The 27,467-nt window shown below is 59.0% G+C and overlaps 1 protein-coding gene across 4 annotated transcripts in view; it reads right to left on the bottom strand.

Annotated features, from left to right (window-relative positions):
• Window positions 1-1,679: 1,679 nt before the first annotated feature.
• The window catches only part of KIAA0513 (KIAA0513 ortholog), a 58,276-nt gene continuing 32,488 nt past the window's right edge, over window positions 1,680-27,467 (bottom strand). For 2 of the 4 annotated variants that reach the window (XM_047846227.1, XM_047846228.1), the window contains exons 2-12: window positions 21,029-21,489; window positions 18,411-18,510; window positions 17,061-17,134; window positions 13,948-14,018; window positions 12,295-12,502; window positions 11,495-11,535; window positions 11,085-11,163; window positions 9,277-9,354; window positions 4,913-4,993; window positions 4,374-4,468; window positions 1,680-3,296 (exon numbers count right to left, since the gene is read on the bottom strand). In XM_047846227.1, the coding sequence (XP_047702183.1) occupies window positions 3,247-3,296; window positions 4,374-4,468; window positions 4,913-4,993; window positions 9,277-9,354; window positions 11,085-11,163; window positions 11,495-11,535; window positions 12,295-12,502; window positions 13,948-14,018; window positions 17,061-17,134; window positions 18,411-18,510; window positions 21,029-21,357 (1,206 nt within the window). In that variant the 5' untranslated portion in view covers window positions 21,358-21,489 and the 3' untranslated portion in view covers window positions 1,680-3,246. Of the gene's footprint in view, window positions 3,297-4,373; window positions 4,469-4,912; window positions 4,994-9,276; window positions 9,355-11,080; window positions 11,164-11,494; window positions 11,536-12,294; window positions 12,503-13,947; window positions 14,019-17,060; window positions 17,135-18,410; window positions 18,511-21,028; window positions 21,490-27,467 lie in introns of those variants that run through there. The other 2 variants (XM_047846229.1, XM_047846230.1) reach the window with 2 other exon arrangements.

Below are 27,467 nucleotides of genomic sequence, written 5' to 3'. Positions count from 1 at the left end.
CGGTCCTCTGACTCTCGCCCCGGGTCTCTGGCCTAACCCCAGCTGGGCGAGCCGGCTGACCTGAATATCCTAGGTTTTAACTTGGGTAGAGAACTCAGGAAATGGACCCTTTGTGGTTCTCCTTTTGGTAACGTAAGAGCTTCTTAGCAACCCCCCCCTTTTTTGGCAATGAGAAAATCATAGCTGACTCCATTTCACTGTACAAATAACTTAGACTATCAGGGTCTGATACTCCTACCTTTGGTTAAACACACACATGCACACACACAGCAGGCGCAATCTGAACGGTAACGGGGCTCCTCTTACACGCCTATCAATATTGCTAAAATTAAAAGCTAAACACATACGAAGCTGCGTCTCAACAACGTCCTGTTTTCCAAGCAGGGACCTTCCTATTTGAGAGGACGAGCCATCCTGGCTCACTGTGACTCACACACCCACCTCCCCACCCGCCCCTGAGGACAGCCAGCGAAAATCTGAAATGCCACTGAGCCTCCAGGGCTCCTGGCTTTGGACACGGTACCTGCCGGGACGGGAAACTCTCTTCTTGGGTATAATCTGATGCTTTCTGCACGGAGTCTACGGTTCCTGAGTTTACAAGAAGAGCTGTTAGGGCTTTTAGAGCAAAGCGTCCGTGTGTGTGCAGGCCAGAGTGAGGCCTCTTCACACGCTGGGACCTCTGACAGCGTCCCCCGTCTGTCTGCTCTGGCCGGGCCCCGGAGGGAAGAGACCGCGTTACAGGGATAGAGGAAAACCGCGGTGGGGCGGGCGGCCTGCCGGCCTGCTTTCTAGGTGACGATGGCCAGAGGCACCGGAGGGCGCCATGCCACCACCAGGAGACGGCATCATGCACTCTGAGGAGGACCCAGGTCTCTGGCAGGGTCTGATCAATGCCGGGGTCAGACCCATAGGGACAAGGAGTGGAGGGTTGCAGGGGGGGCGACCCAAGCAACCCTTGCTTTCACCTTCAAGGGCTATTTCAAGAGGCCTATGTTGGGGGGGGGGGACCTCAAGATCATTTCTGAAGCTGAAGTGCTTGGAAAAGCCCAAAGCAGTCAAAGCTGCATTTCCTTCCAGAGGCAGCGTGGTCCTGCGGGCCCTACCCCAGGGGGAATATTCCGCGTCGCGCCCCCCAGCACGCTGGGAAGTCTCAGAACCCAATTTTCTGCCTCCAGAAATCAGACCAAACTTCTATACAAAAATCTTATATATACAGAGATAAGTCTTCTGTGCACCTTAGAATCAAGCAACGCGTTTCAACTACTAAGAGACGACTGATAAAGCCAACGACACAGCAGCTAAAGGGAGAGCCTTGCGGGGGGCTTGGACAGACCCCTCTGTGCGGCCCTGATTCTGCAGATGGGGAGGGGAGCACAGCATGTCCAGGGGGCGTGGTGGAGCGGCTCAGCAGGGGACCCATCATCTGAAGCAGGCGCTGGAGGGGCCCACACACCCATTCATTTGACCTTAATTCTCGAAATGCATTCCGTGGAGGCATGCACCAGCCCTGGGGCCCAACACTGGCTGGGGGGTGGGGGGACCTCCAGTCTGTGTGACCTGTCCCAGCAACAGGGCTGTGCTTTGTTTGGTGACACTGCCAGACCGGCTGCTGTCTCACACACACACACACACACACACACACACACACACACACACACGAAGCCATCATAAAAACGAACTGAGTTTCGGGACCCGGTCTTTGGCTGGCAACGTTGCTCAGATCATACCAAGCCTCCCATCGCCTCTCCCGTCATCCCCAAGATGCGCGTGCTACAGCTCAGACGACGCGTGCTCGTCTCTGGAACATTCCAAGGAGGCATCCCACGAGGGAAAGCGTTCCGGCACTGGCCGGGTGGGTGACTACCAGGCATGTATTTGCTGCACTTGAGAGGAGACCGTAAGGTAATGGCCGAGAGTTGAGGAGGTAGAGGGGGGGACACAGGAGGGGAGGACGTAGGGAAAGGAGAGAGCCCGCCAGGCCCACTTCAAGGTCAGTGCCCAAGAGGGGCGGGCAGAGGCAGAGGGAACCAGACTGATGGCCACTTTCACGCCGGGGGAGCCACAGGCCGAACGCCTGCCATCAGGGGTCAGTCCTCGCGGGACGCCTGCCATCAGGGGTCAGTCCTGCCATCAGGGGTCAGCCCTCGCGGGTCAGCCCTCACAGGGGTCAGTCACTCCCCCGCTGTGCCCGGCACAAACCCGGGGAGAAGAGCCGTGGTTCCCGGACACCAGATGGGAGACGAGGGGGCGGCTGCAGAGCCTGCAGGAAAGAGGTCACACGGCGTGCGAGCTAAGGAGCCTCACACCCGCCACCAGAAGCCGCCTCTGCCCGGCTGTCGGTAACGCTGGCACAGATTTCTCCATCATCTTTGTCTGCTTTCGGAGAGCCTGGTGGTCTCGCGGCCGCCAGAGAAACCTCTTTTCTGGGTCTCTTCACGGGACACACAGCCCATGCTTCCCCCAGGGAGCGAGCGGCAGAACCTTCTCTGCTTCAGAAGGAAGCCGTCGGCCGAGCAGGCACGCTGCAGACACGTCCGTGCTGGTGTGGCTCTAACGCAGCCGCGCAGAGCCTGCGAGGTCCCCAGGGTGCCCACAGCCCTGACCGGGCCTCCCGCAGCCAGGGAAGAAGGTCCTGGCGCCGCTCTCCCTCCCTCCCTAAAACAGGAAGGGTCTCTTTCCTCCTGGGGCTTCCTGTGACTCCAGTTCCCGTCACACGGTGGGGACCCGACAGAGAGGCGGCGGGAGCCCCGGACCCACCTGGCCCGCCCTGAGAGACCCACGGCCCCCTCGGCCCCCCCACTGTGGGAGCACCCCCTACTCCATCCCACTGCTGAAGAAAAGGCTCCCAGATGGTCGCCAGTGACTGCCCGGGGTCCCCGGCCAGCTCGTGAGGTCCCTCTCTGCATCCGCATGTGCACCCCACCCTCTCTCTCTCTCCTGCTCGTCCGCTTGGTCCTACGTCACAGGCCTGACACTCAGGAGTACGGACAGTCACCTTGGTTTTAGCCATGTAACCCCAGGGACGCTTTGGCAAGTGGATGGGGGGAGCGTTCAAGGCAGAGGGTGGGTGGGGAGGTCGGGCGACCAGATTCTTCTCACTGCTAGTTCGAGAGCAGCGTGGAGTGGCTCTGGGTGCTGCTGATGTCATGCAGGGTCATCGGGTGGGGTGACAGCCCGTCGCTGGCCCAGGAGAGTGGCGGGCACCCTCAGTCCTCCTGGGGGGTGCCTCGGGCGACCTCCCGTGGCCTACTCAGCGGTCATCTGCTCGATGTGGTCGCTCAGCAGCTTGTACTGCTCTGCAAAAGGAAACAACGTTAACTCTCGGAAGAAAGACGTCGACACGGGCAGGGAGGCCCCGCCCCCCTCATCGACCAAGCAGGATCTCGCCAGGAACGGCGAACGCTGGCTTCTGAAGACGGGCAGGGCCACGGAGCCCTCGGCGGCCAGCGCGCTGCACGTCTGGCTCCTGGAAGGGGGCTTCTCGGGAAGCGGGTGCCTCTCCTCGTGGAGATGACGTGAGGCCGGGGAAGGCACCGTGCTGCTGGACGAACGGCACCGGGGCACCCAGGCCCGAGTCCCACCCACCGCACAGCGCTGCCTGGCGGGCAGGGGCCAGTGTGCTCGCCCAGCACCGTGGGGCTGATGACAACATTCCGGGACGTTCCAGGGAAGCACTGGGCATTCTCCTGCCTCCTCAGGCCACTCCTCTGTGGCCCCTTTAATTTGGTGCAGGATGGAGGGCTTTCGTTTTTGTTTTTGTTTTGAAGAATACCGTGTGAATCCAAATTCGCGTAAGTACTTAAGTGGAAGGCTTTTTAGGCCACGAGGGAAAGTTTTGGTAGCAGGTGGGATGACCCACAGAGGCTGTCTGCACTAGTGTATTAGCGGAGCGGACATGTAACGCAGCCTCTTTCGTTACAGAGGTCAGAGCTTCTAGAGAAACCTCGAGACCCCCTAAGCCCGCCCCCGCCTTCTCCGCCTGTCCCCATACCTCTCATGGCAGTGTGGCTCAAGAAACAAAACCGGGCATATTGTGGCCGCTTAGGGGAGGCAACTCAGGGTCAGAGCTTGGCCACGGTCAAGTTCAGAGTCCGAGCGCCAGGTTACATCTTGGTCTTTGGCGCTGTTCGTAAACACTGAGCTGGTAAGCACCCCCCCGCCCCGACCCCAGCCCACCACCCCCCACCCTGGCCAGTCAAGTGTCCCACGCCTCTGCACAGACAGGAGAACAGGACCGGTGAACCTGCCAGACAGTTTAGCACATTTCTAATTGAAACAGCGGCAATGCTTTGAGCGGGGTGGGAAACTCCCAGCAGGCAGAGCGTTTGTTCCTAAAACCTGACGCCCCCGCCCATCTCCGGCCCCCCGCTCACCCTCGTCCAGATTGCCGATCACCGCCTGCTTCTTCAGGAAGTCGCTGCACAGCTTTTGGTTCAGTCCGAACGCCAGCATGTTGTGAGTGAACGTGCTGGGGGGAAACACCCGTGAGCTAGCACCCTTCCCGTTCCCCGGGGAGGAGGGGGAGCCGGGGCCCGACGCGCAGCCCCCCCGAAGGTGCTAGAAGCGAGACTCAGCGGTGGCGTCCCCGGCCAGCCGACACCCTCACCGCGAGACCGGGGTTAGGAGGTGCGTTCACTAGGAACCGGAATCCAGCCTCGATGTCACGCGTCGTGTGCTTTCGAGCCATTTAAGGACACGCAGCTACGACGACGTGGTGTCACGGAGGCGTGACGCCGTCGGGGACGGCACCCCCTCTGCCAAGCGTCTCCTCTGGGGGCCCCTTGTCACCGCAGCTGGGCACCACGAGGACGGGTCTTCCCGCAGGAGAGAAGCCCAGCTCGGCCCCGCCCACCCCCACGCAAGTCAGGGTCCCCCCGGGGTCCCGGGTGGGGTGGCCGTCCCGGGCCCTCACCCCAGCTGCCCGAAGGTGATGTTCTCGTTGAAGCGCAGGCTGTCATTTCTCTCCTCCTGGGTCATGTGGCACCACTTCTCCCTGAAAGCACAGGTGACAGGAGAGGGTGTCAGGACCCCGTCGCATCCCCAGCCGCTCGCCCCCTGCCCTGGTCTACAGGTGCTGCCGGTGCCCGAGCGCGGCCTCCCTGACGCGGACAGGGAGCCCCGTCCCCAAAGAGCCGCTTGCTCTGCGTTCGCGCAACGCCTGCCCGGGTTCTGACACGCTGCCTGGGGAGCCCAAACACACACTTGATCGCCTCGTCCTTCCCGGGACGAGGAGACCCCAAAGCTCACACGCTTTCTACTGACCCAGAGGGGATGTGCGCTTCGTGCTCGCCCAGAACGTTCTCTAGGAGACGAGAACACCACCCCCCCGTACCCTTGTCCGTGGTTCAAGGATGGGAGGTCCCGGGCCCATCCGACAGGCAGAGAGATGGGCAGAGGGGACAGGGCCCTACCGGCGCCCCGGGGGAGCGGGCGTACAGAACCCATCGGGGAGGCTCGCAGGCTGGCGCCACGTCTCCAGGCCTCCCTGGCTCTTTGGTGGGGTCCGCACAGCCTCCCGTGGCCAGGAGGCCCGGGGAGCAGGGGAGGCTGGACGCGCCGAAGGCCACGCTGCCCTGTTAGGCGGGGTCTTGGCGCTGCTGCCTTTCCCCGCCCTGGCTTCCGCGTGGCCAAGGTTTAGGCTCCATGCCCCTCCCCAGAGCACACAGATAAGAGCCCGGTCTGTCGGGGGCCCCCGCACACCGTCCCCCACGACCACCGTGAAGAGGCGCTAGGCCTCCGGCACCAAGTGAGAGAGTAACGCGGTGTGCGTGTGGCTGCGCACGTGGAGGCCTGAGGACGGAACCGCCCGTCCCGTGTGGGGGCACAGACACCAGCCCGCACAGCGTCTGGGGTGGGGAGGGGGTTCTCTGGGCGGCATTAATCCTGTGTCGCGACTGAGAGCCGTCTCCAGCAGCTCTCTGCAGTGTGCCGTCTCCCCCTCCCCTGGCGGGGCGCCCCTGTCTCCAGGGGACCGGGGTCCGTCCAGCCCCGGCACGGACCGCTCCGTGCCCGGCCCCTCGGGCTGCCGGCAGGGGCAGATGCGTCTGTGGAGGAGACGTGCGTTTAAGCTCATTTCCCCTTAAAACTTAAGCTCTGGGTGATGAGTCTGACTCGACCAAGGTTAGGAGAGAGAGAGAAGCCGAGGGAGAGAAGAGGCGGAGTGAGGGAGTGAGGGGTGGGGGCAATGGAGAAGCCAAAGGAAGAGCAAAAGAACCAAGAACATCGAATCTTCGCTGCTCCCCACCCGCCGGGCCCAGGGCCACTCCGGCCGCCGCGGCTTAGTGGGAGGCCACAGGACATCAGGGGCACGAGAGCCGTGAGGGGCGGGGTCACTCCCCGTCTCCTCGTGCCGGTGACAGGACGCCCATGAAGAAACCCAGAATATGCTTCCAGGCATGATGCTCATCCCATCCCGTTCTCCTTCCCACCCTTTCCCTCCAGTGGTTACCCTTAGGATTGTCCAGGCCCACAAATCCCCATTCCACCATCGGGCCTGCCGTGTACAGTTGCACAGGCTGTGCAGTGCACAACCCCACACCATGTAGGAATGACTCAGGGGCTCTGACCCTCCTGACCTGGATGCAAAGGTGATTCTTTTTGCCATGGCTAGGGCTAGAAGTGGGACATTTAACCTGACCTCTGAAGAAAGAGGTGGGAGGTCATTAGCAATCCACTCATCAGGTGACGCCCGCAATCAAACCAATTCCTTACAACGGAGTTCAACACCCAGTGCTGGTCGAGGTCTCACAGCACACGGAGGGCAGAGCGTGTGTCGAAACTGCCACAGTGGGAATTTGGAGGTGAGCAACAGACACCTTTGGAAAAGGAGGCTTTTCCGCCTCGGAGTATCATCAGCCAGAAAGCAGATGGAATGCTGGAGGTGGCAGGTTTCCCAGGGACCCAGAGCCCACCCTCCCACCCTGATCTCGAAGGAACACTCGCCCTTTGTCCGGGCTGGGCCCGGGGCGTGTGTGTGTGTGTGTGGTGGGGGCGGGGGACAGGTCCTAGATGCGTGGGGTCCGACCACGTCTGCTCTGGGTGAGAGGGCCCAGGGGGCCCGGAGGCCGGCATCCCCTTGTGGGCTCCGTGCCGACCAGTCTGGAGGTGGCCGGGATGTTCCAGCCCTGCTGGGCCTCAGGCGCGGTGCTAAGAAGCCTTGCCCTCGGGAGGCCGTGGCTAGTCGCGCCCCCACCCACAGAGACTGTGGGAATGCGGGGGGCTTTGTCCTAACGGGGGCATCCCAAGCCCAGTGCTTCTTTTAAAGCCATCATAAGGCTGCCCAAGAAACAAGATTTCTCATAAAACAATAAGCACTAAAAATACATCACTGATTAAAGGAAGCACACTTTGGGAAGTTTCCAGCAAAGAAACAATCATTGTATCAGAAACCGTATTTTGAAGAGGCAGGCCTTTCACTCTGAAAATATATTACAAAACATCTCTGACAAATACGAAGGTCAAACGATTAAAGTCAGACCCCACTGTGGCTCGAAGGAAGCAGCCCTGTTCTAGGCCTTTCTCTTCAGGGACCCCCCTCACACACACGCACACACAGACTCCAGGCCGCACGGTGGGCGGGAAGGAGGGGGCGGCTGTCCTCCCTCCCTGACCCCCGAGCCTGTCCCAGGGGCAGGGGTGGCCCCTGCACACCTGGGCGCCTGGCCGCGGAGAGGCAGGCGCTCCGCACCCGTCCATGGCTTCAAGCCGGGACCGGGTTCCCCGGCGTGAAGGCAAGGCGGGGGGCTCGAGGGCGGCTTAGGAGGGGCCGAGTGGCCAGGGCAAGGCTGGAGTCGCACAGAATCGGACTTTGCGGCTCACTCTCTGAACCGACCCCGGGCCTTCTGGGGTCTCGAGTGCCCTATCTGTTTCCTCTTCCTGGTGCTCTGTCCTCTGCGACCTCCCACCCGTCGCCGGCCTGTCCCAGGGCCGGGCGTGCCCCCGAGTCTGGGCTCCGCCCCCCGCGGCAGCTAGCGGGCAGCTCCCGCCCTGAGGCGGCCCTGGCGGGGACCCCGGCCCTGTTAACATGAACAAAGTCACGTGGACACACACCTCTTCTTCTCCTCCTCTCCAGCATCCCCTCTGGAGCGGCAGCAGAAACAGGTAAACAGAGGAACATGTCAAAGTCATGCAAGATATGTGGATGGAAAAAAGAGAACAGCGAAAGGGGAGCATTATTACAGGCAGAAACAGAGAGACGCAGAGAGACGAGGTACTCGAGACCTTTCGTCCGCTGGGGGCCCGACAGCTACACAAGCGGCAAGAGGAGACCCCGTCCACCTACAAGCACCTAAGCATTTCCTGCAGCCTGGCTTCCTGGCAGAGCGTGGAATTCTCTCTCTAGAATCTCCCGGATGGTTCCAGCATCTCCCCGCTCGGCGTGCTCCCTCCGCCTCCCTCGGGAAAGGCAGCCGCAGCACGCCGCAGGCCACCCCGCCCCGTCAAGGTGAGCTGCCCCCCAAAAAGAAAGGCTGCACTTGGGATCCCCCCGGTGCTAGCGGACCGGTCTTAAACGGCACGCACGTGCTCCCTCCTGCCAGGGAGAGTGACTGGGGGTGGGGGTGGGGGTGTCTCCCCCGGTTAGAGAGGTTCAGGGGCTTCAGGGTCCCATGACTGGGGAGGGGGCCAATAAGGGGACGCGGGACGGGGAGGGCTCCGCTGCACTTTCCTGCCCAGCCGCCATACACAGTGGGCAATGTTGGCTCGCTGTGGCCGGAGAGGCAGTGACCTCCGGCCTCGGTGCCTCCGTGGAACGGTTTACAAAAGGGGTCTCCTGACGTGGCAAGACCACCCTTGGGGACGCTGGGGAGGTCTGTTCAGGCTGCAGACCAGAGGTGCAAGCTGAACGTAGCAGCTGTGTCTCCAGACTTCAGCTCTCTGAGCAGAGTCTGCGGCGGGGGCGGCCAGCCCTGCGCCCCACAGTCCTGTGGCCGCGGTTCGTGCTCAGGATTCTGATTTCTTACAGCGACAGGCAGAGTGGAGCCTGGGGGGGGTCCCGATGGTTTCATTCTGGGGGAGTAGGCGGTTTTTAGGAGGTCGGGGCAAGTCATGCCAGAGCCCGGGGCAGAAAGCGCTCATGCAAGCTGCGGGCACCCACCCACGAAGCTGTGCGTGCCCAGGACCCTCCAGGCAGCTTGCAGGGCACCGGGGTCAGAAGTTGCTGAATGAGACACAGACGCCATGGACTCAGCCATCCTGCTTTCCTCTTCAGAAACCGGAAAATAGAGCCACTCCCTGGTCTTGTCCCCCAAGGCGAAGCGAGCCCAGGCGTTGCCCTACCTGGTGGTGGGAGACCGTTTTCTCCTCTCACAGTGCACAGCGTCAAAGAAAGCCGCGTTCCAGAACCTCAGCGTGTGCCTGCGAGACAGAGGTGTGCGTAAGTCCTCTCCGGGGAGGGCTGGGAGGCGGGTCTCAGCACACGGCAGGGGTAAGGACGCAGTGTCCCACATCTGTAGGAGTTTCTGATGAGCCTCAGACGCGGAGCGGACGAGAAAAAAAACGAGCATCCGCCTCTGTCCCAAACCGAGGTGGCGCTCCTGGCTTCCGGCCAAGGGTCACGACAGCACCTGCACCCCTCTCCCAGGACAAAGGCGCAACGCGGGCGGTGTGTGGGCAGGACGGCGGCCGGGCGGGTGAATCCTGCATCCATCGGGCCAGAGCTGAAGTTACCACCCGCGGGGCACGGACGAAGGCCGTCTTCCGCTTGTCCACCCGCGCGGGGCCTCCCAGAGGAAGCGGGGCATTTGGGGGCACCTGCTGCCTCAGGCCAGGGTCTAGTAACATAAATGGGAACCCGGCACCGACAGGCCACGTGCAGAGAACAGACACGTTCCCAGGGACACACGAGTCAGAAACGTTCTCCTTAAAGAACTACGCGTAGGGCGTGTGGGCCAAATCCGGCCACTGCCCCTGTTGGTGTCAGTCAGGTTCTACCGGAACACAGCCGTGCCCGGGCACATTGTCCGTGGCGGCTTTTGCACGGCAACAGCGGAGTTGAGTACTTGCCCGCAGAGCCTGAAATTTTTGTCGCTTGGCCCCTTCTAGAACGGGGTGCCAAGCCCGCTGCAGGTGATAAGGCAGCAGCCGAGTCGCAGCCCAGAAGGCCCGCGACAGAGCCCCGGACAGGTGTGACGTGGCCGGTAGCTTCTCCCTGCTTCCGCGGAACCTGGCCACGCTCCTGCGCCAAGTTCTCCCGGGGCCACACGGCGGTGTTCGAGGGAGGGGCGCGTGGGACACCCCGAGGGCTCTAGGTGCTGCCTCTCTGCCCGCTTGTGAGTGAACACAACCCAGGGATGGGAGGCTCCGGAGGGACTACAGCAGCACGAGAGGTCAAACAGAGCAAGACAGAGGGCAAGGTTTCCCCTGACCACCGATCTCTCGTTGTAATGACGACTTTCGTCTCTACACGTACGGAGGAAATAGCTTTACTGGGATAGAAGTCACATACCGTGAACTCAGTCTTTTAAAGCAGACAGTTTCACAGTTTCTAGTGTATTTGGAGTTGTGCCACCATGACCACTATCTACTTCCAGAACACTCCTCACCCCCCGTCCGGCACCCCCGTCCCCATTAGCAGTCTCTCCCCTCCTCCTACTCACCTACACTGCCTCCGGGGACGTGCCTAACCTGAACCGTCTCCTATGAACGGCATCAAACACCGGCTGGTCTCTTCCATCTGGCTTTTTCACCGGGCTAACTATTTTCCAGGTTCCCCCACGCGGTCACCTGCCAGTGACTCTTTACGTGGCTGAATGCCGCGTGTCGCATTTCGCGTGTCCACGTGTGGACATTCGGGCCCGCTCCACCCTTCGGCTATCACACACCCATGTGCGTAAGGTTTGCCTTGGCTTGTTCTGAGCACACCGTCGCTCACTGGGTGACTCGACGCCTAACGCTTTGGGGAACTCCCAGGCCATTCTACACGGCGGGCGGCCCGGTTTACATTCCCACCGGCGCCGGAGGAGGGTTCTGATCTCCCCATGGCCTCACGGACACCTGCCGCCGCTCGCCTTTTTGATTGTGGCCCCCCTGGCGGGCAGTGACCGCGGTTTCTGGGGGAGACAACGGTGCCGGGGCTGCGGCCTTACCAGATGGGCTGCTGCTTCAGGTGCGTGTACAGATAGATCTTTTCCCCCTTCCTCTCTTCCTCCGGGCTGCACACGGTCACTGCGGGGTGGGAGGCCGGGGTGAGAAAGGCCGACCATGGCTCTGGCTGCAGCCACGTGTTGCGAGCCCCTCGGGGACCCTCCCGGACAGGGAGTTTGGTTCCTGAGTCCTCTCCCCAGAGAGGTTTTCCCCAGAAGTCCAACACGAAATGACCGACCGGGTGGAGAGAAGTCAGGGGTCACACACGGCATCATATGCTGCCGGGGGGGGGGGGGGGAAGGGGCCCAGATATTCCCGGGCCACTCGGTGGGGCTGCTAATGCCCAGTGGCCGGGTCACAGGACCAGGGGCTCTGTGGTGGCCACACCCGGGCCCCCGCCGGGAGCACTCACCAGTCTTCTGCGGCTTCTCCTTGGGCTTGCTCTCCTCCTCCCTGGGGGGGAGAGACCACAGCGGTGACAAAGTGACCCCCTGCACATTTTCTCAGCTCTACACTGCTGAGCCCGGATTATGTCTTGTAAGCGATGGGTACATTTACTGCGACTGTCTCTGAAAAAGTGTCATTAAAGCAACGCTACATTTACCAATTGCCAATCTTCCAGAATTAAGATGTGGCATTTAGGCTACCTTGCCCCATTTTCTCTGAATCCAAAGCACCAGACGAGGAACGGAGCCAAGCCATGGTGGAAACCCGCCACCGGAGGTGACAGTGGGGGCCGCAGGGGGTGGACGGGCACCGGGAACCCGGGCACTCTCTTGCTGACGTGCCCCCTTTCCTGGGAGGTCTTCACTTCGACACCCCGTTCTCAAGTGCCCCGACCCAGAAGGCTCCCAAGCTCCCGTGGGAGAACAGCTGTCCCGGGGGACAGTGGTCTCTCCACCACCCACTGACCCTCACCAGAGGGCTTGTGATGCCGCTCCTGCCCGCAGGCAGTTTCCACATGCTCCCCATCAGTCCCCCAGGGGACACCCCCGCCCAGCAGCCAACCCAATGGCATTTGCAAAGCACAGAAAACTCGGGCTGAGGACTCACACGGGGCCGGCCGCCACGCTTCCTGGGAGCGGCTGGCAGGCCCCCAAGGTCACCAGACTCCCCCCCTGCCAGGCCAGGGCCTCCCCGCCACCGCCACTGGCGGGCCGAACGCGGCCTCTGCCGTGGGTCCCAGAGGGACGCACACCCGGTGACACCTACTCTGGTTTCCTGACCAGGGGTCCCTTCAGCTTGGTCTCCAGCCCCCCGAAGAAGCCCTTGACGTTCTCCGTCTTGGCCGACGTGTTCTTCAGCAGCCGCTCGGCGATGTCCTTCTTCTCTGCCAGCCAGCTGTTGGCGGACTTGAGGTAGGAGTCGATGCTCCCCGCGGGTTTCTCCTTGGACTCGGGGGGCAGCAGCTGCGGCTTGCCTGGAGGGGGGAGAGGCGGGAGGGGGCAGGAATGGAACCACATTGCGTGGCAGGAGCCGTTCTGTGGCGGCGGCCGCGACACGCAAAGGCCCCCAGACGCCCGGGAAGGCGGAGGGTGACGCCTACTGTGTACGAGAGGGCAGCCAGGCGCACGGGGGCTAAAAGAAACAGGTGAGGAGCCAGCACCGAAGAAGCTGGAGGGCCTGAACCAGGAGCGTGGCTTCCCGGGAGACGACGGTAAATAGGCCAAGGCCCCCTGCAGCAAAGGGTCTCCTGCAGCACAAGGCGCCCCCTACAGGCAGAGGGTCTACCCGAGGTCAAGGCGCCCCCTACAGGTCAATAGGTCTCCTGCAGGTCAAGGCATCCCCTACAGGCAAAGGGTCTAGCCGAGGTCAAGGCGCCCCCTACAGACCAAAGGGTCTCCTCTGAGTCAAACTGCCCCCTTCAGGTCAAGGCACGCCTATAGATCAAGACCCTACCTCAGTCAAAGATACCTACTTTGGGGCAAAGTGCCCCCTCAGGCTAAGGTGCTGAGTGTCCCCTACTAATGTAAGCTGCTCTGTGCACAGATGTGACTCAGACGAGCCGCATCCGCTGTTCTTTGAGAAGGAGGAGCCACGGTTTGGACCAGGGGATCCCATGGATGGAGGGCCCGCCCAGTGCTGGCCTGGCCTCGAGCTGAGGCCGCCTGACCAGCTATCGCCAGCAGAAGCGAGGCATGGCGAGGATGGGCAGCCGGGAGCGGAGAGAGGGCGAAGCCACGCTGCAGAGGACGTGGGGTTACAGCACGAGAGCAGACCCGTGTGTCCTGGGGGGGGTGGGAAGGGAGGCCAGGCTTAGCACTGCGCTGACCCGGCTCTGGTCCACACACAGGCCCCAAGTGGCCTTCTGCCTAGGGCGGCCTGAACGAGTCCCTCTGTCATGCCCAAGGAACTTCACACAGGGAGCCTCGAGCTCCGATTACCAGAAACTTCCAGCGCAATGAGCCAGAAGAGCTGTCAGATCTCGGGATGAAGAAGAACCCACACTCTTCGTGAGGGCCTCTCCAGCCCACACCCAGGGACGCTTTCCTCCCTAAGACCCTGGCCCGCTCCCCCCATCTCTCTTCAACAGCCATCCACCTCACATCTTGCTAAAACATGAAACCGATGTCCTCACATCCTGCTATTCCCGAATAGCAACGTCCCGCCAAACGAACTTATTCTCTCTCCTCCCAGCTGCTGGGTGGTCTCCTCCCTACCACGGATAGTCAACCTCGTGACCCACGACACAGACCGCGTCTTCTCCTGTTTTAGGAATCTCACTCATCGGGGGCTATTGTTTCCTGGAAGCCTCACGCCTTTGCCTCTAATCGGGAGGAAACCCTCACTTGCTGTCACGTTACAGGTTGACAAGTCTGGGGTCTCCACGTTTGGCCCCACGGCCGCCGCGTCCCCGGGCCTTACCGATGTGGTAGTAGGTGAAGCACATGGTCATGAGGTTCTTGGCAGGCCCGAAGTCGTCCATCTGGTGGCACCTGATACGGGAAGCAAGGCTGACTGAGAAAAAAATTGTCGTGCCCGGTTTTCTCCCTGCAAGTTCATGAAACAAGACCTCGACGTTTTGTAAGCACGTCCAAATTAATACTTCACTCCCCAGATGCAAGGGAGAGGCAACAAAGATAATCCCCAATTAGGTGAGTTACCCACGGGCACACAGCTGGGGATGGCTGTGATCCTGGGCGGGAAGGCGTTCCTGGCCTCTCCCTCAGCCTGGCCTCCCTCCCTTCGAGGCAGAACAGGAAAGGCTCAGGACGCTTAATCCTACACACAGGAGCAGCGCCAGGACTGGAAGTCGGGCCTCGGGTCTCAGGCCAAAACCACTGGCCCCAGGCCATGCGGCCCCCTAGCCCCTAGTTCTCAGGAATCAGCAGTGAGTCAGAGGGTCCATGCTGTCCGTGGTTTTCGGTTACATCAGAACTGAAGTTACAGACACTGAAGTTCCTGAGTTAGGTCGGAATCACCGCGAGGGCGGTTAAGATGTGGACTACTGGGCCCACCCCCAGAGTCTGGTTGTGTGGGCCTGGGGCAGTTGGCCTAAGAACTTGCATTTCTAACATACTGCCTTGTGAAGCTGATGTTCTGATGCTCCTGGGCCCCGGGACAGCACTTTGAGAACCACTGGGAATATGAATACCTCCCTGCCCTACGTCACTTGCTGAAAAATCTAATTAGTATACACAAGAACCTTTCTATACTCAAAAATGTTCTCCAGATGTAAAGGATTATCATTATGGTATTGTTCTTACTATGTTAAGATGTATGAGCTACACAGAGGTCCGGTCAACTCAGCAAAGCGAAAAGGGGGGGGGGGGGCGGGAAATCTTCAAACAGGGGCCCCGTCTGCCGCTAGGAATGTGCACCGTGACAGCTGCAGATGGGACGGTGACGTCTAGCAGCACGCAAGCCAGGGCAGATGAGGGAGAGGAACTATCTACCATCCAGAGGGCATGAGTCGGAGAAACGCTGGCACGTTCAGATATCAGAACATCACGGGGCCGTCACAAATGCAGAAGTGCGTGTGGGTGCAGTGCCTTTCCTGGAAAGACACAGATTCTCTGGGGTGCACACCATCCACAGGAGTCATTGTCAGGGGGAAGACCGCAGGAGCCAGGGCAGGGCTGTGTAAAGAGGATCCCCTCTCCATTTTAGGCGCTGTGCCTCCCTATCCTGTGCTTCTGCACTTTTCTTTCCCGTTTAGTTCCTAACCTTGGATGAGTACTATTTAAAAAAAAAAAAAAAAAGGGGCGCCTGGATGGCGCAGTCGGTGAAGCGTCCGACTTCAGCCAGGTCGCGATCTCGCGGTCCGTGAGTTCGAGCCCCGCGTCAGGCTCTGGGCTGACGGCTCAGAGCCCGGAGCCTGTTTCCGATTCTGTGTCTCCCTCTCTCTCTGCCCCTCCCCCATTCATGCTCTGTCTCTCTCTGTCCCAAAAATAAAATAAACGTTGAAAAAAGAAAAAAAAAAAAGTCGATGGACTTTATCTAGACAGTAGGGTCAGGGCCAGTTAGCTTTCAATATAAAGAGAATATAAAACTTCACTAAAATGCCAATAAAATCATAGAAGACTGTAAATAAAAGTAAAAACGAAAGACATTCATAAGCTAGATATTTTTTAAAAAACTCACAAACTTTAAAACTTAGTAAATATTTAAAACATATTACAAGGTTTCTTTCTTTTCTCCCAACCACACACAAAAATACATACACTCGCAAAGCAATGGGGGAGATTCTGTGTTTCGGTCCGGTTGGAATTTGAAGGGAATTTCCTCCCCCCCCCCCAACTTTATTTAAGGGAAAATTCAAAGGAAGTGGAGAATGAAATACTTCTGTCGCCAAGCGGAACAGGTGCAGTCTCTGTAAAATACGGATTCGTGAGAATTCCTATCGATGTGACTGGAAGCTGCGTGGTCTCAGTGCCGGTGAGCCTGTTGTGCACAAGACAGCTGGGCCTGCTTGGAAAGTGCCCCCTCCCCCCCCCCTTCCCGCAGCCCCTTGCCAGCTCCGAGACCCAGAAGCCCCCCACAGGAGCCTGTCTTCAACTTGGGACATTCTGAGCAAGTGCCGGAAACATGGGGATCCTCCTTTTTAAGGTCTTTCCCCTCCAGTCCGTGCTCCACGTTCTTGGGGGAACAGAGAGAGGTGAGGGGACATCCAGACACAGGGGGGCTAAGGGTCACAAGAGCAGCTACCTTTCTGCGGGGAGGAGGGCGTTTTCAAGCCTGGAAGGGCAATGGGGACATGGGGACAAGCCACGGGGCTGCTTTGAGGCCATGATGACGGAAGGAGGGTAAGCGGGGGCACAAATGACTGTCAGATCGGGGCTTCCCCCCACCCTGTCCTTTCCCACCCACGGTGCCTTGCCTCCCCTCCCCCCGCATCGGTAAAGCTGCTGTCCCACGTCTCCAAGGCAGAGCCACATCCCCTCCATTTCATGCTGGGGGGAAGGGGGGGGGCTGTCGCCTGCGCTGACGCAGGTCCAGGATGAATGACGTGGGTCTGGCAGCCCTAGAGCCCCGCGGCCTGAGGGGGAGAGAGCCCGTGACTCACTCACGTGGCCTGCCTCCCCCACGCACACCCCCTGCGGGGACTACTGTGCTGTCTGTGATAAAAGGCTCCAGCGGGGCCTAATTAGCACGCAGGGCAGGCTGCACTCATCGGATCCGATCCGATCATTAGGTGGGCGCTTGTCTAGCTCGAAGTCCTTCACGGCAGGAAATCAAGAAAACGCCACCGCCCTGCGCAGGAGGGCACGGTCAAGTGCGTGTTATCCCAGCCTGTCCCGAGGGCCCTGGCGGAGGGATCTGCTCAGGCACAGGTGCAGTGTCCTACCCTCTCCTGCGGGGGGCCTGGGGGGAGGACCCAAACTCCCTCCCGCGAGAGGCCGGCACGGCCTTGCCTCTCGGTGGATGCCGGGATTTCCGAGCAGGTGCTGTAAGGCCTGGGTTAGGACAGGGCAGGACGGGGGTCGGGGGGGAGACACGCTCGTAGGACAAAGGCTGTGAGCAACAGCACGACTTACTCGAACAGGACGACGGCGAAAGACTGCACCAGGCGGTAGAAGGTCGCCTCTGAGACGCACTTGGAATTGCAGCGCTGTCCAGGAACAGGGCAGACGCGTCACGGGGCGCGCAGGTGGCACAGGGCTTACCGCGCCGGGCACCGCTAGACGCAGCCGGGCCCGCGAGCCCCCGGCGGTAGCAGCCCCGCCTGCGCTACGGAAGCCGGGACCCCGGAAGCCGGGACCCCGTCGCTCGGCAAAGCCCAAGCCGACGTCTTCCCGCGTCACCTCGGAAGTGTTAAGTCTAGGGATGCGACACACCCGCCCACACGACACAGAACAGTTTGGAGGGACTAAACCCCCCAAACGGCAACACGGCCGATTTCTGGGTTGTAGATTTATGGGTCGCTTCTCTATTTTTGCTGATCTGCATCTTCTAATTTTTCTTGGAGGCAATAAATCGTGATAAAGACACTTTAAAAGCCGGGGCGCCTGGGCGGCCCCATCGGTGAAGCCTCTGACTTGGGCTCAGGTCATGATCTCATGGTTTGTGGGTTCGAGCCCCGCATCCGGCTCTGCGCTGACGGCTCAGAGCCCGGAGCCTGCTGCGGATTCTGGGTCTCCCTCTCTCTCTCTCCCTCCCCTGCTCACGCTCTGTCTCTCTCTCCTTCAAAAATAAACATTAAAAAAAAAAATTTTAAGTAAAAAATACTTTAAAAGCTAAGAGTTTAAGCTACCTTACAGAAAAAAAAGGACCTAGCACGTATTTACAAAACAAAAAATTCTTTTCTGAATTCACATGGCTGTCACTGCCTTGATGATCTTTGTAAAAACTGAATATTGTGGGTTATTGAATAAAACTATGCATGGACACAGTCCACAAGCTTGCCCTTAAAAAACTTGTCCCGGGCACCTGGGTGGCTCAGTCGGTTGAGCGTCCGACTTGATTTCGGCGCAGGTCACGATCTCACGGTCGTGAGATTGAGCCCCACGTCAGGCTCCGCCCTGACGGTGGTGCCTGCTTGAGATTCTTTCTCTGTCCCGCTGCCCATCTCCCCCACTCACTTGCTCTCTCCCCCTCTAAAATAAAATAAGTTGTGAGCAAAACACAACAAAACTAACTTGTCTGTCATTTCACGCACTTGAAAGGCCGGTTTGCTCCCGTTTCTTTCTAGCGGGGGGGGGGGGCATCTACACGAACTCCTTTTCCCACTTCCCGCCATTCTAACTAGGCCTTTTCAGAACGTCTTTGGGTAAGTTTTACTTGTTTTCCTGCTCGGTCATCTCCCTGGACTCTTTCCTCCAAAGTGGGTGAGGCAGACGTGGCCAGAGTGTCCCACATCACCAGCACCTGCCGTCACCACCCCTCACCTGGGCGCTCACGTATCGAGCAAACCACTCCCGGCCTTTTCCGTTCTCACTGCTACAGTACTCCCCAAACTTGGCTTTCTCCTCCTGGTCCAAGTCCTCCCTGAAAGGAACAGAGGAGAGGAAAGCAACTTTCAGTCCTCTGGAACAAACACGGCCACAGCAGGGGACGGGGGGGGGGGGGGGGGAGGAGGAATGAGTAAGTACTACCCTGCCCCCCCCACCTCTTTCCCGGCCCCAGCTCACCCCGCCCTCAGGCGACCCCCACGAGGAAATGGGGTCGTTTCTATTTCAAAGACAGGAGACTGGCTCAGGGGACCAGACACAGCAGGCGAGTGGCAAATGGGAGCTCCATCCAGACGTCCCGGCTCCAAAGCCCGTGTCCCATCCCCTCGGTCCTGCCTCCCGTGACATGGGAGCACCGGCCGGGGTCACACGACCCTCTGAGGGCCCGGTTCTTTAGCTCAGCCGCCTTGCCACTCATTGGTGAAGTCAGCACAGAGCCACAGCACATTCCAGAACACCTAACTTGCTCAGCCCCAGCAGGACACACTGCCTTGATGCGGGGGTCACGGTCAGTTACCATGAGGACCCAGCCTGCTCCCCTCTCTGACGATCCTGGCTCTGTGTGTGAGGGAGACTGGGGGACCCTGGAGGGGGTGGGGGAACCGAACGCTCCCCCGACCTCAAACCACTTCTGATCACTCTTCGTGGAAAGCCGATACGCTACCCCACATGTAGAGGCAAAACAAAGGAACGGCAGAAGGCTGAGGCTCAATCAGCTCGTGCGATTTTTCATTTATTTAAGGTTTTGTGGGAAACATCTTGGTCTCACTTATCCCAAAATACCAACACCAGATGCAACAGGAGAAGGTGCCAGCCGGTTTGCAACGATTTCTGGAATGCTCTCGAAGACGCGTCCAGCTCAGCTGTCCTTGCTCCGTACTGCTGACGGGCTGTGGCAAATATAGATCGGCCTTCCCGACAGATTAGCAGGCTTCTGGGCTTTCTCCCCTTTCATTAACTGGGTGTGCTCAGAGGAAGCTGACTCATTCCAGTGTTAGTCAAACAGAATTAGGAGGGAGCCAGATCTACTGCTCTCCCAGAATGCGTTCAAAATCAAACACGAATGCATGCTGGGAGAGTCCGATATTCGGATTTCACTGAGCTCTTCCCTTTTTTCTTTTTCCTTTTCTTCATGTTTTATTATTATGTATTTCAGAATTTTATTTTATTTTTTTTTTTAATTTTTTTTTCAACGTTTATTTATTTTTGGGACAGAGAGAGACAGAGCATGAATGGGGGAGGGGCAGAGAGAGAGGGAGACACAGAATCGGAAACAGGCTCCAGGCTCTGAGCTGTCAGCCCAGAGCCCGACGCGGGGCTCGAACTCCCTGACCGAGAGATCGTGACCTGGCTGAAGTCGGATGCTTAACCGACTGCGCCACCCAGGCGCCCCTGTATTTCAGAATTTTAAAAAGATTTATTTATTTTTGAGAGAGAGACAGAGCACGAGCAGGGGAGGGGCAGAGAGAGCCGGAGACAGAACCCGAAGCGGGCTCCAGGCTCCGAGCTGCCAGCGGAGAGCCTGACGCCGGGCTCGAACCCACGAACTGTGAGATCGTGACCTGAGCCGAAGTCGGACGCTGAACCCACTGAGCCACCGGGGGCCCCTGGTCTTCCCCCCTCTTCTAACTGCGAAGAAAACGGAGACACACCTGGCAAAGGCGGGCGTCAACCTCGCCAGATTACAAACAAGGGACCCAAAGCGCGGTAGGAAATAATGCCTCTCTGCACTGTGTCAACAGGCAGAAGTTCCTACTGTGTTAATAAAACTGGAAACTTATCCTGTGGGGTCCTCGGCTCCTCTCACCGAAGGGCGTGTGCAGAGGTTTGGTTAGAATGGAGATTCAGACTCAGTGGGCCTGGCTGGGGCCCGAGACCCGCACTTGCCCCAAGCTCCCCGGACGCTGACGCTGCGGGTCCACAGACCACAGACGGGAGGCAAGGCCGCCAGGGACTAGCGGGCGGCCGGGACGCAAGGCAACGGCTGACGTCGGAAGCCCCAGGCTTTGGGTTTGCGACCCACCCCCACGTGGAGATGCGGACAAGCGGGGACCCACCCACAGACACCCCCTCCTCCGCCTGATCCCAACCCCCCTCCGCTCCGTGTGTTCCCTTGCCAGGGCGCCTATTTACACCTCAAAAAACTGCGAAGGAAAGGCAAGAGAGAGGAGCAAGCGGGGCGCCTGGGGGGCTCGGTCGGTTGGGCGTGCGACTTGGGCTGGGCTCATCATCTCGCAGTTTGTGAGTTCGAGCCCCGCGTCGGGCTCTGCGCGGACAGCATGGAGCCTGCTTGGGATTCTCCCTCCCTCTCTGTCCCCTCCCGCACGCGGGCTCTCTTTCTCTTTCAAAATAAATAAATTAAAAAAGAAAACAGAAGGAGGACCAAGGAAGGGCCCCACCCTGGCAGCTGCTGAAGGCCCCGCTGCCCACGAGCACGAAGAGGAGTCGGGGAAACGGAAAGTCTCCGGCCCCACCGACGGAAAGTCTCCGGCCCCACCGGCAGGCGCGGGAGCGCAAGCCCCACCCCGGCGGAGAGCCGCGTCCCGGGGGCTCACCCTCCAGAGAAGATCTTGTCCACGTAGCCGCGCATGAATTCCCGGAGCTCCTGGGTCTCCTCGTCCTCGGCCAACTCGGCGCTCTGGTTGGAAGAGAAGGACTCGTTGGAGGAGGAGCGGCGGTACTGGTCCCAGGACGGGTGTGAGGGCAACTCGCCCATGTCATTCTCGCTGTCCGCGGACTCCGTGGTCTCGCTCTCCGAAGCCCCGTCGCCCTGCGAGCTGTCCCCATCCTGCAGCTTCGGAGGCAACGCCTCCAGGGGCGAGGGCGCGGCTGGCTCAGTCCCGAAGTCAAGCAGCGCGCCCACGGGCACCTCCGGGGCCTCCATGGTGTGGGGGGGATTCCAGGCGGACCGCGTTCCCGGGGGGCGTCAGTGGGAGCTGGAGGCCACGCACATGAGCTGCTCGGGCGCTGCTGGCCACCAGGCGTCGTCTGGGGCGGCTCTCGCGCCCTAAGGCATCTAGAAGGGAAGGCACATCAGCGTTACCGCTACGCCCGCGTAAGGGGAACGCAGCTCTGAGACTCCAGACTCTGCCGAATCAGCGAGGCCCCAAGATTCCCTGGATAGGGAACAGGCTCCAGACGTCCAGAATTCGGGACGTCTCTACATGGACATCGTTTCGTCACCGTCTACTTTGCTGTCACACGCCTGGCACGTGGTAGGCACTCGGTAACTCTTTGTCGAATAAACGCACGAATAAACACCAACGATCGGGATTCCTCCAAGCTCAACAGACTTCCGAGGCACCGGGCCTGCTGGCCCTCCCCCCGCCCTGGGCCACCAGAGTGATGCCACTAAACAAAAAGGCTGACCCCGGGCTAGAATCAGAACATCACCAAGGACACACGGGCCCGCTCCCTGCCGTTGGAGTCAGCGGCCATGGGAGATGGTGTCTCCCAGCTCGGCGGGAAAAGCCGCCTCTGCTAAGCACGTGGGGCCCCTCGGCTGCCGGCCTGGCGTCTCTTCCCTCCCGGGCTCCTTTCTGAGGAGACTTCCACTCAAGACCCAGAACCTCTGCAGGCCGCCACACAGACGTCCCTTCTCGCGTCCCTCGCACGCCCTCCGATGGCTTCCGAGTGTCGTGTGCCGCCCGGACCCCCCTTCTCCTTCCTGCCCCCTCCCTGCACACAGCCGGCTGGGGGACGGCGTGCATCTGTGGCGCCCGTTCCTTCTGCCGCTCCCCCTTCCCGCTCCGTGCCTTCTTCCTGCCTCCCCCTGCCCGGATGCCGTCCGTCGCCCCGGGCTGACACAGCCCCACCTCTCCCGAGCAGCTCACGCCACCCCTGTTCAAAAGTATTCAGCGATTCCTCTGCGCCCCTCCGTATTTGATTTGCACCCATTTGCAATTCCGTTAGCTTCACGGGTAGATATTAGCATTTCTGCCTATCCCTCTGGAATAAGAGCCCCTGGAGCACCTGTGCAGCGGTCCAGCCTCCAGCACGGTCTCGACTAAGGGAGTGTTGGCCGCACGTCTGTGAACGGGTGGATACAGCTGCCCGTGAATGTGCTCGAAGGGCCGGGAGGGTCCACGATGGGACCGGAACCTTCGCGCCTAAACGGGGTCTCCTGGCTGCCAGCTGGGGAGCCACCCCCCGGTTCTGCGACCCTCCCTCCCGGGTGAGGAGCGGCAGAAGCTCTCAGCAGGAAGCGAGATCTCGCCCTCCTGCCAGGTCAGCTCCCCCAGACAAGAGCGACCTCAAGACTGGACACGTCCTTCTCCTCACCCTCGGCAGACCCCAAGCATCTAGCCGACAGGTGGCCAGCGACACGGCCGCAATGCGTCTCCTGAGCGTAATTCAATATCAGAACCGCCTTTGCTGCCTGTTAAGAGCTTGATGCTCACAAATCGATCACGGGCTCCTCCGAATTCCCCAGCCCAGGATATTTTTAAATGCCCTGAGTCAGGGAGACGGAACGCTGGCTCCTTGCTCTTGGAATAACAACGACACATCTTCGGTAGAGTCCTACGAAGCTTGCGCTGGCCCAAAAAAGAGAAGCGAACATCTCCACTTAAAAGAACTTTCTGGGCCAGGAGAGCAACGTGGGGTTTTTAGGGGTTCAGGAGACAGCGCTACCACTCAGAGAGGCAGAGACTGAGGAGTGATGGTCTGGAGCTGGGGGCGGCCCTGACTCCCCTGCCACCACCTGTGCCCACGGGCTCTGCTCTCCGGGCCGGGCTCTCCCCGACTGAAACACTGTGGTCTAGCATGAATTCTTTTTTTTTTTTTTAAGTAGGCTTCATGTCCGGCATAGAGCCCCAAATGGGGCTCGAACTCATGACCCTGAGATCAAGACCTGAGCTGAGCTCGAGAGTCAAGATGCTTAACCAACGGAGCCCCCCAGGTGCCCCAGTCAGGCTTGAATTCTAAGATCCTTCTGGCCACGACCTTCTCAGATTCTCCAAAGCACAGAAAATCACCCCTGTAACAACACACTGGATGTTAAAAACGGAAAAATCACACACTGGGAAAATGTGTGCAGTCAGTATGACAGAATTGGGTCAGTACTATCTGTATCAGAAATCCACCCACCCCAACCCGACCGAAAACTCTATATTTGAGTAGATATACAAACTATTCAAATAGGCAAGTCACGAAGGAGAAATACTATTGCTAAATGCTTAGGCAATTCTTCAGCCAACACTAATAACCACACAGGCAGATAAGCAAATTAAAACAATTAGGTGCCATTAGGTACTAAGTTAGCAGAAACTTTAAAATGCAATCTAAACGCTGATGAGGATACGGTCAAGTTAATACCCTCAAGTAACCCTGACAATAGGGAAAAATAAGGCTCTAGAAACTATTTTCATTTATGTATTTATTTATTTGTCAGTTGGTTGGGTTATGTAATCTCCACACGCACCGTGGGGCTCAAACTCATGACCCCAAGATCAAGAGTGCTGTGTTCTTCCGACTGAGCCAGCCAGGTACGCCTGGAAAGTATTTTCTATAGCTCTTACTTTTCTATCCTCTGATCCAAGAATTCAAATGCTAGAAATGTATCCTAAGAAAATAATTCAACTCAAAGCTAGTTACGTGGAGAAAAATGCTCCCTGTAATAACAGTATTTCTTTTTTTATTTTATGTTGATTGTTGAGAGACAGAGAGAGAGAGAGAGACAGAGCTCGAGGAGGGGAGGGGGAGAGAAAGGGGGGGAGGCACAGAATCCAAAGCACGTTCTAGGCTCTGAGCTGTCCGCACAGAGCCCGATGCAGGGCTCGAACCCGTGAACCGTGAGATCATGACCTGAGCCAAAACTGGAGACTTTACTGACGGAGCTACCCAGGGGCCCCAGCAACAACAGTATTTCTAATCCTGATAAATTGGGGGGGGGGGTGGGATCTAAATACAGGAAACTGGCAAATAAAGTCTCACAAAGTGATGCAACAGTAATCAGTGATGATGCAGTTGGAAACAATTAGAACATGAGTGAATGATGTTCCCCTCACAGCCAAGTAAACAAAACGATCTGCAGTCAAAAATATTTCCTGAGCGCCCCGCCCCCCACCCCCAACCCAACCCAGCATGCCACCCTCTGGTCTGGCTGCTGCGAATATTGTAGGGCGTGAATTGCAATCTTCTTATGTAACAGTGAAGCCGACGTACAGAAAAGGGCCGGAAAAGAAGACAAGTGCATTACAGTCCCGGCACCTTTCGATTTTGTTCTGCATCACAGGGATGCAGTCTGTGAACAAGTAAAAATTCCGAGGGAAAGGGAAACAAACTTCCGTACCTCGAGACAGTGTCACGCGGCGAGACAGGCTGCACCCACGTACCCAGAGCAGAACCCCCACCTTCGGGGCTTCGCGATCAGATCGAATTATCACAGCTATTTCTGGTCCGGCCTGAGGCTAGCAGGCGGCTCTCCCAGCGTCTCCCTAGCTCGAAATTCTGGGAGTAGGTCATCCTTTCCCAGAAGCCTCCTCCGTGGGCTCAGGAAGGAGGGAGAGGCACAAAGGGGAGGGAGAAGTGGCGGGGGACCCAGTCCCGGCGCGTGAGGGCGCCGTGGGCCACAGCGCGCAGAACCAGGCCCGCTGCAGAGCAGGGCACGGCCACCGCACACTGCCGGCCCCCGGGGCCCTCAGCCCGGGGATGCCGTCCCTCGTGGCAGAGAAGGCAGGGCTGCCGAATCGGGCCACGGAGCTCAGACACCAGGGAGAAGCAGCCGCCGGTGGTAAGGGCCTCGGAAGCATCCCACCGTCTTCCTTCAGGAAGGACGCATAATCATGAGCCTCCGTGCAGGACAAGGGGACGGTCGCTCTGAACACACAGGATCCCACACCTCGCGTGACCACCTATGTCGGGCCGGCCAGAGGGAGTGGGCCCCTCGGGAACCAACCGCACCGTCCCCGCTCAGAGCCACCAGGTGCGGCACTCGGGAGCGCGGACCCGGCGGCACCAGATCTAAAGAGCTTTCCGAAGAACTGCTGAAATGTACTACGTGAAATCCTCCAATTCCCCAACGCGGGCAGCGAATTCGAATTCATTTCAAAACACCTCGTGGGCCAAAGAAAACACATCTGTGCATCGTGCCCCAGTGCCTTTGGAGGCTCCCGAACCCACTCCAGGGCCGCAGACTCTGAGACCTGGGGTTTTAAATCACAGCAGCATCGTCCCAACTACGCCGCGTGCACACTGAAAGTGCTTTTCTGTGGCCTTGAAGTAGAACAAGCCTTCCTGTGATCGCACTTACACTTCACTTCCTGGGCCTTGGGGCACAAAGTTTCCACCAACCAAATGAGGCTAAAATTCTAACTCGGGGGCACCTGGGTGGCTCAGTCGGTGCAGCATCTGACTCCTGATTTCGGCTCAGGTCACGATCTCATAGTTCGTGGGATCGAGCCCCATGTCAGGCTCGGGGCTGAGAGCACCGAGCCTGCTTGGGATTCTCTTTCTCGCTCTCTCTGTCCCTCCTCCGCTGGCACGCGCCCTCTCTCTCTCTCTCAGAAATGAGTAACAAATAAGCTTAAAAAATGCATAAAAGTAAGTGAATAAAATTCTACGTCAACCTATAACCCAAAGGCCTTAACCACCCAACCCGCTCATCCAACAGATATCTCTTTTCTTTTTGCTTCTTAGGTAGGTTTTACGTCCCACCCTGAGGTGGAGAGTCACACGTGCTACTCACGGAGCCAGCCAGGTGCCCTCAACAAGTACTTACTGAGCAGCTACTATGCGCCAGCCGGTGCACCAGCAGCCGGGGGTCCAGTCACGGATGAGGCTGTAAGGAGCATTTGGTGTTGGGCGGGCGCAGGCTAAGAGATGGGGCGGAGGAGGGGTAAGGGGACGGGAGCGTAAGAGACACTCGATGAAACAGAAACCAAACAACAGCTTCAGAAGTACTGAGCGCTGCTGCGGGTCCCCAGGCGATGTCCCTGAGAGCGCCGAGAAGGGCTTCTTTGGCCGGGGGGTCAGGAAGGCGGGTAAGAGCTGAGCGGGAAGGAGCACCGGCCGAGAAGACGCGAGGGTCCTCTGACACAGGAGAGCGGTCCAGGCAGAGGGAACAGCCTACACAAAGGGCCTAGGCAGCGAGGACTTTGGAAAGTTCGGGAACCAGGAGGCTGAGGGACAGCTGCGGGAGGAGTTTAGGCACAGGCATCTCTGTACGCACAGGACGGGAGCAAAGGGGCAGGCAGGGGCAGGCCAAGGCGGTCACGTTTTGACCTCCTCCCCTCCCCTGTCCCCGTCCCCCCCCCCCCCCCCCTGCTTTCCTGCCCTGCCCTGCGGCCCCAGCTGCAGAAGGAACTCGGAAGGAGATTGCTTTCCTGTGGCTGCTCAGCCACATCCCCACGGGGCTTTGCTCAAACTCTGATTTCCCCAACCCGAGTCAGGACTTCTCCAGTAGGTGCACCTTGAGCAATCAGACGAGGCTCCCTGGGGGAGAATCCGGAACTTTCCGTAACTCTGCCCCTGGCCATCCACCTCAGGCAACTCCCTCTCTTTCAGTGTCCCCAAGAACTAGCAGACGTGCTGCTCTCACAAAAAGAGAAGGGCCCACAAAGCCTCGCTCACTCGGCGTCCGTGACAGGCTGTCTCACAATCCCGTCCATCCAGCTTGTCCCTCATCACGCGACGTCAGCAACTCAAGCCTTGGAGACTTACTCTCAAGCACATAGCTAGGAAGCGACAGCGCCCACAATCCAACCGCAGGACCACTGCTCTTGACCACGAGGCTGGCCCCCTACAGCTCCCTCTGGGGGTACACTTCTGGAAGTGGGGTTGCTGGGTCAGAGCTTCGCACGTTACTAAGGCTGACGATGGGTGCTACCAAATCACCTTCCCCGAAGTCTGTTCTGTGGCCACACACACTCGGTGGGTTTTAGATCTGCACCGTCCTTCCACGTGTAAGGTCGAAACCCCAACGAGCCCCCAAATTCAGAACTCTGACTCATCTGCTTCACTCCGGGTTAAGTGCGGGGCAGCGTGCGAGGAAGG

Source organism: Prionailurus viverrinus, unplaced genomic scaffold (assembly GCF_022837055.1).
Source record: "Prionailurus viverrinus isolate Anna unplaced genomic scaffold, UM_Priviv_1.0 scaffold_38, whole genome shotgun sequence".
Classification (NCBI taxonomy): Eukaryota; Metazoa; Chordata; class Mammalia; order Carnivora; family Felidae; genus Prionailurus; species Prionailurus viverrinus.
This window is presented reverse-complemented; position numbering and strand designations above follow the sequence as displayed.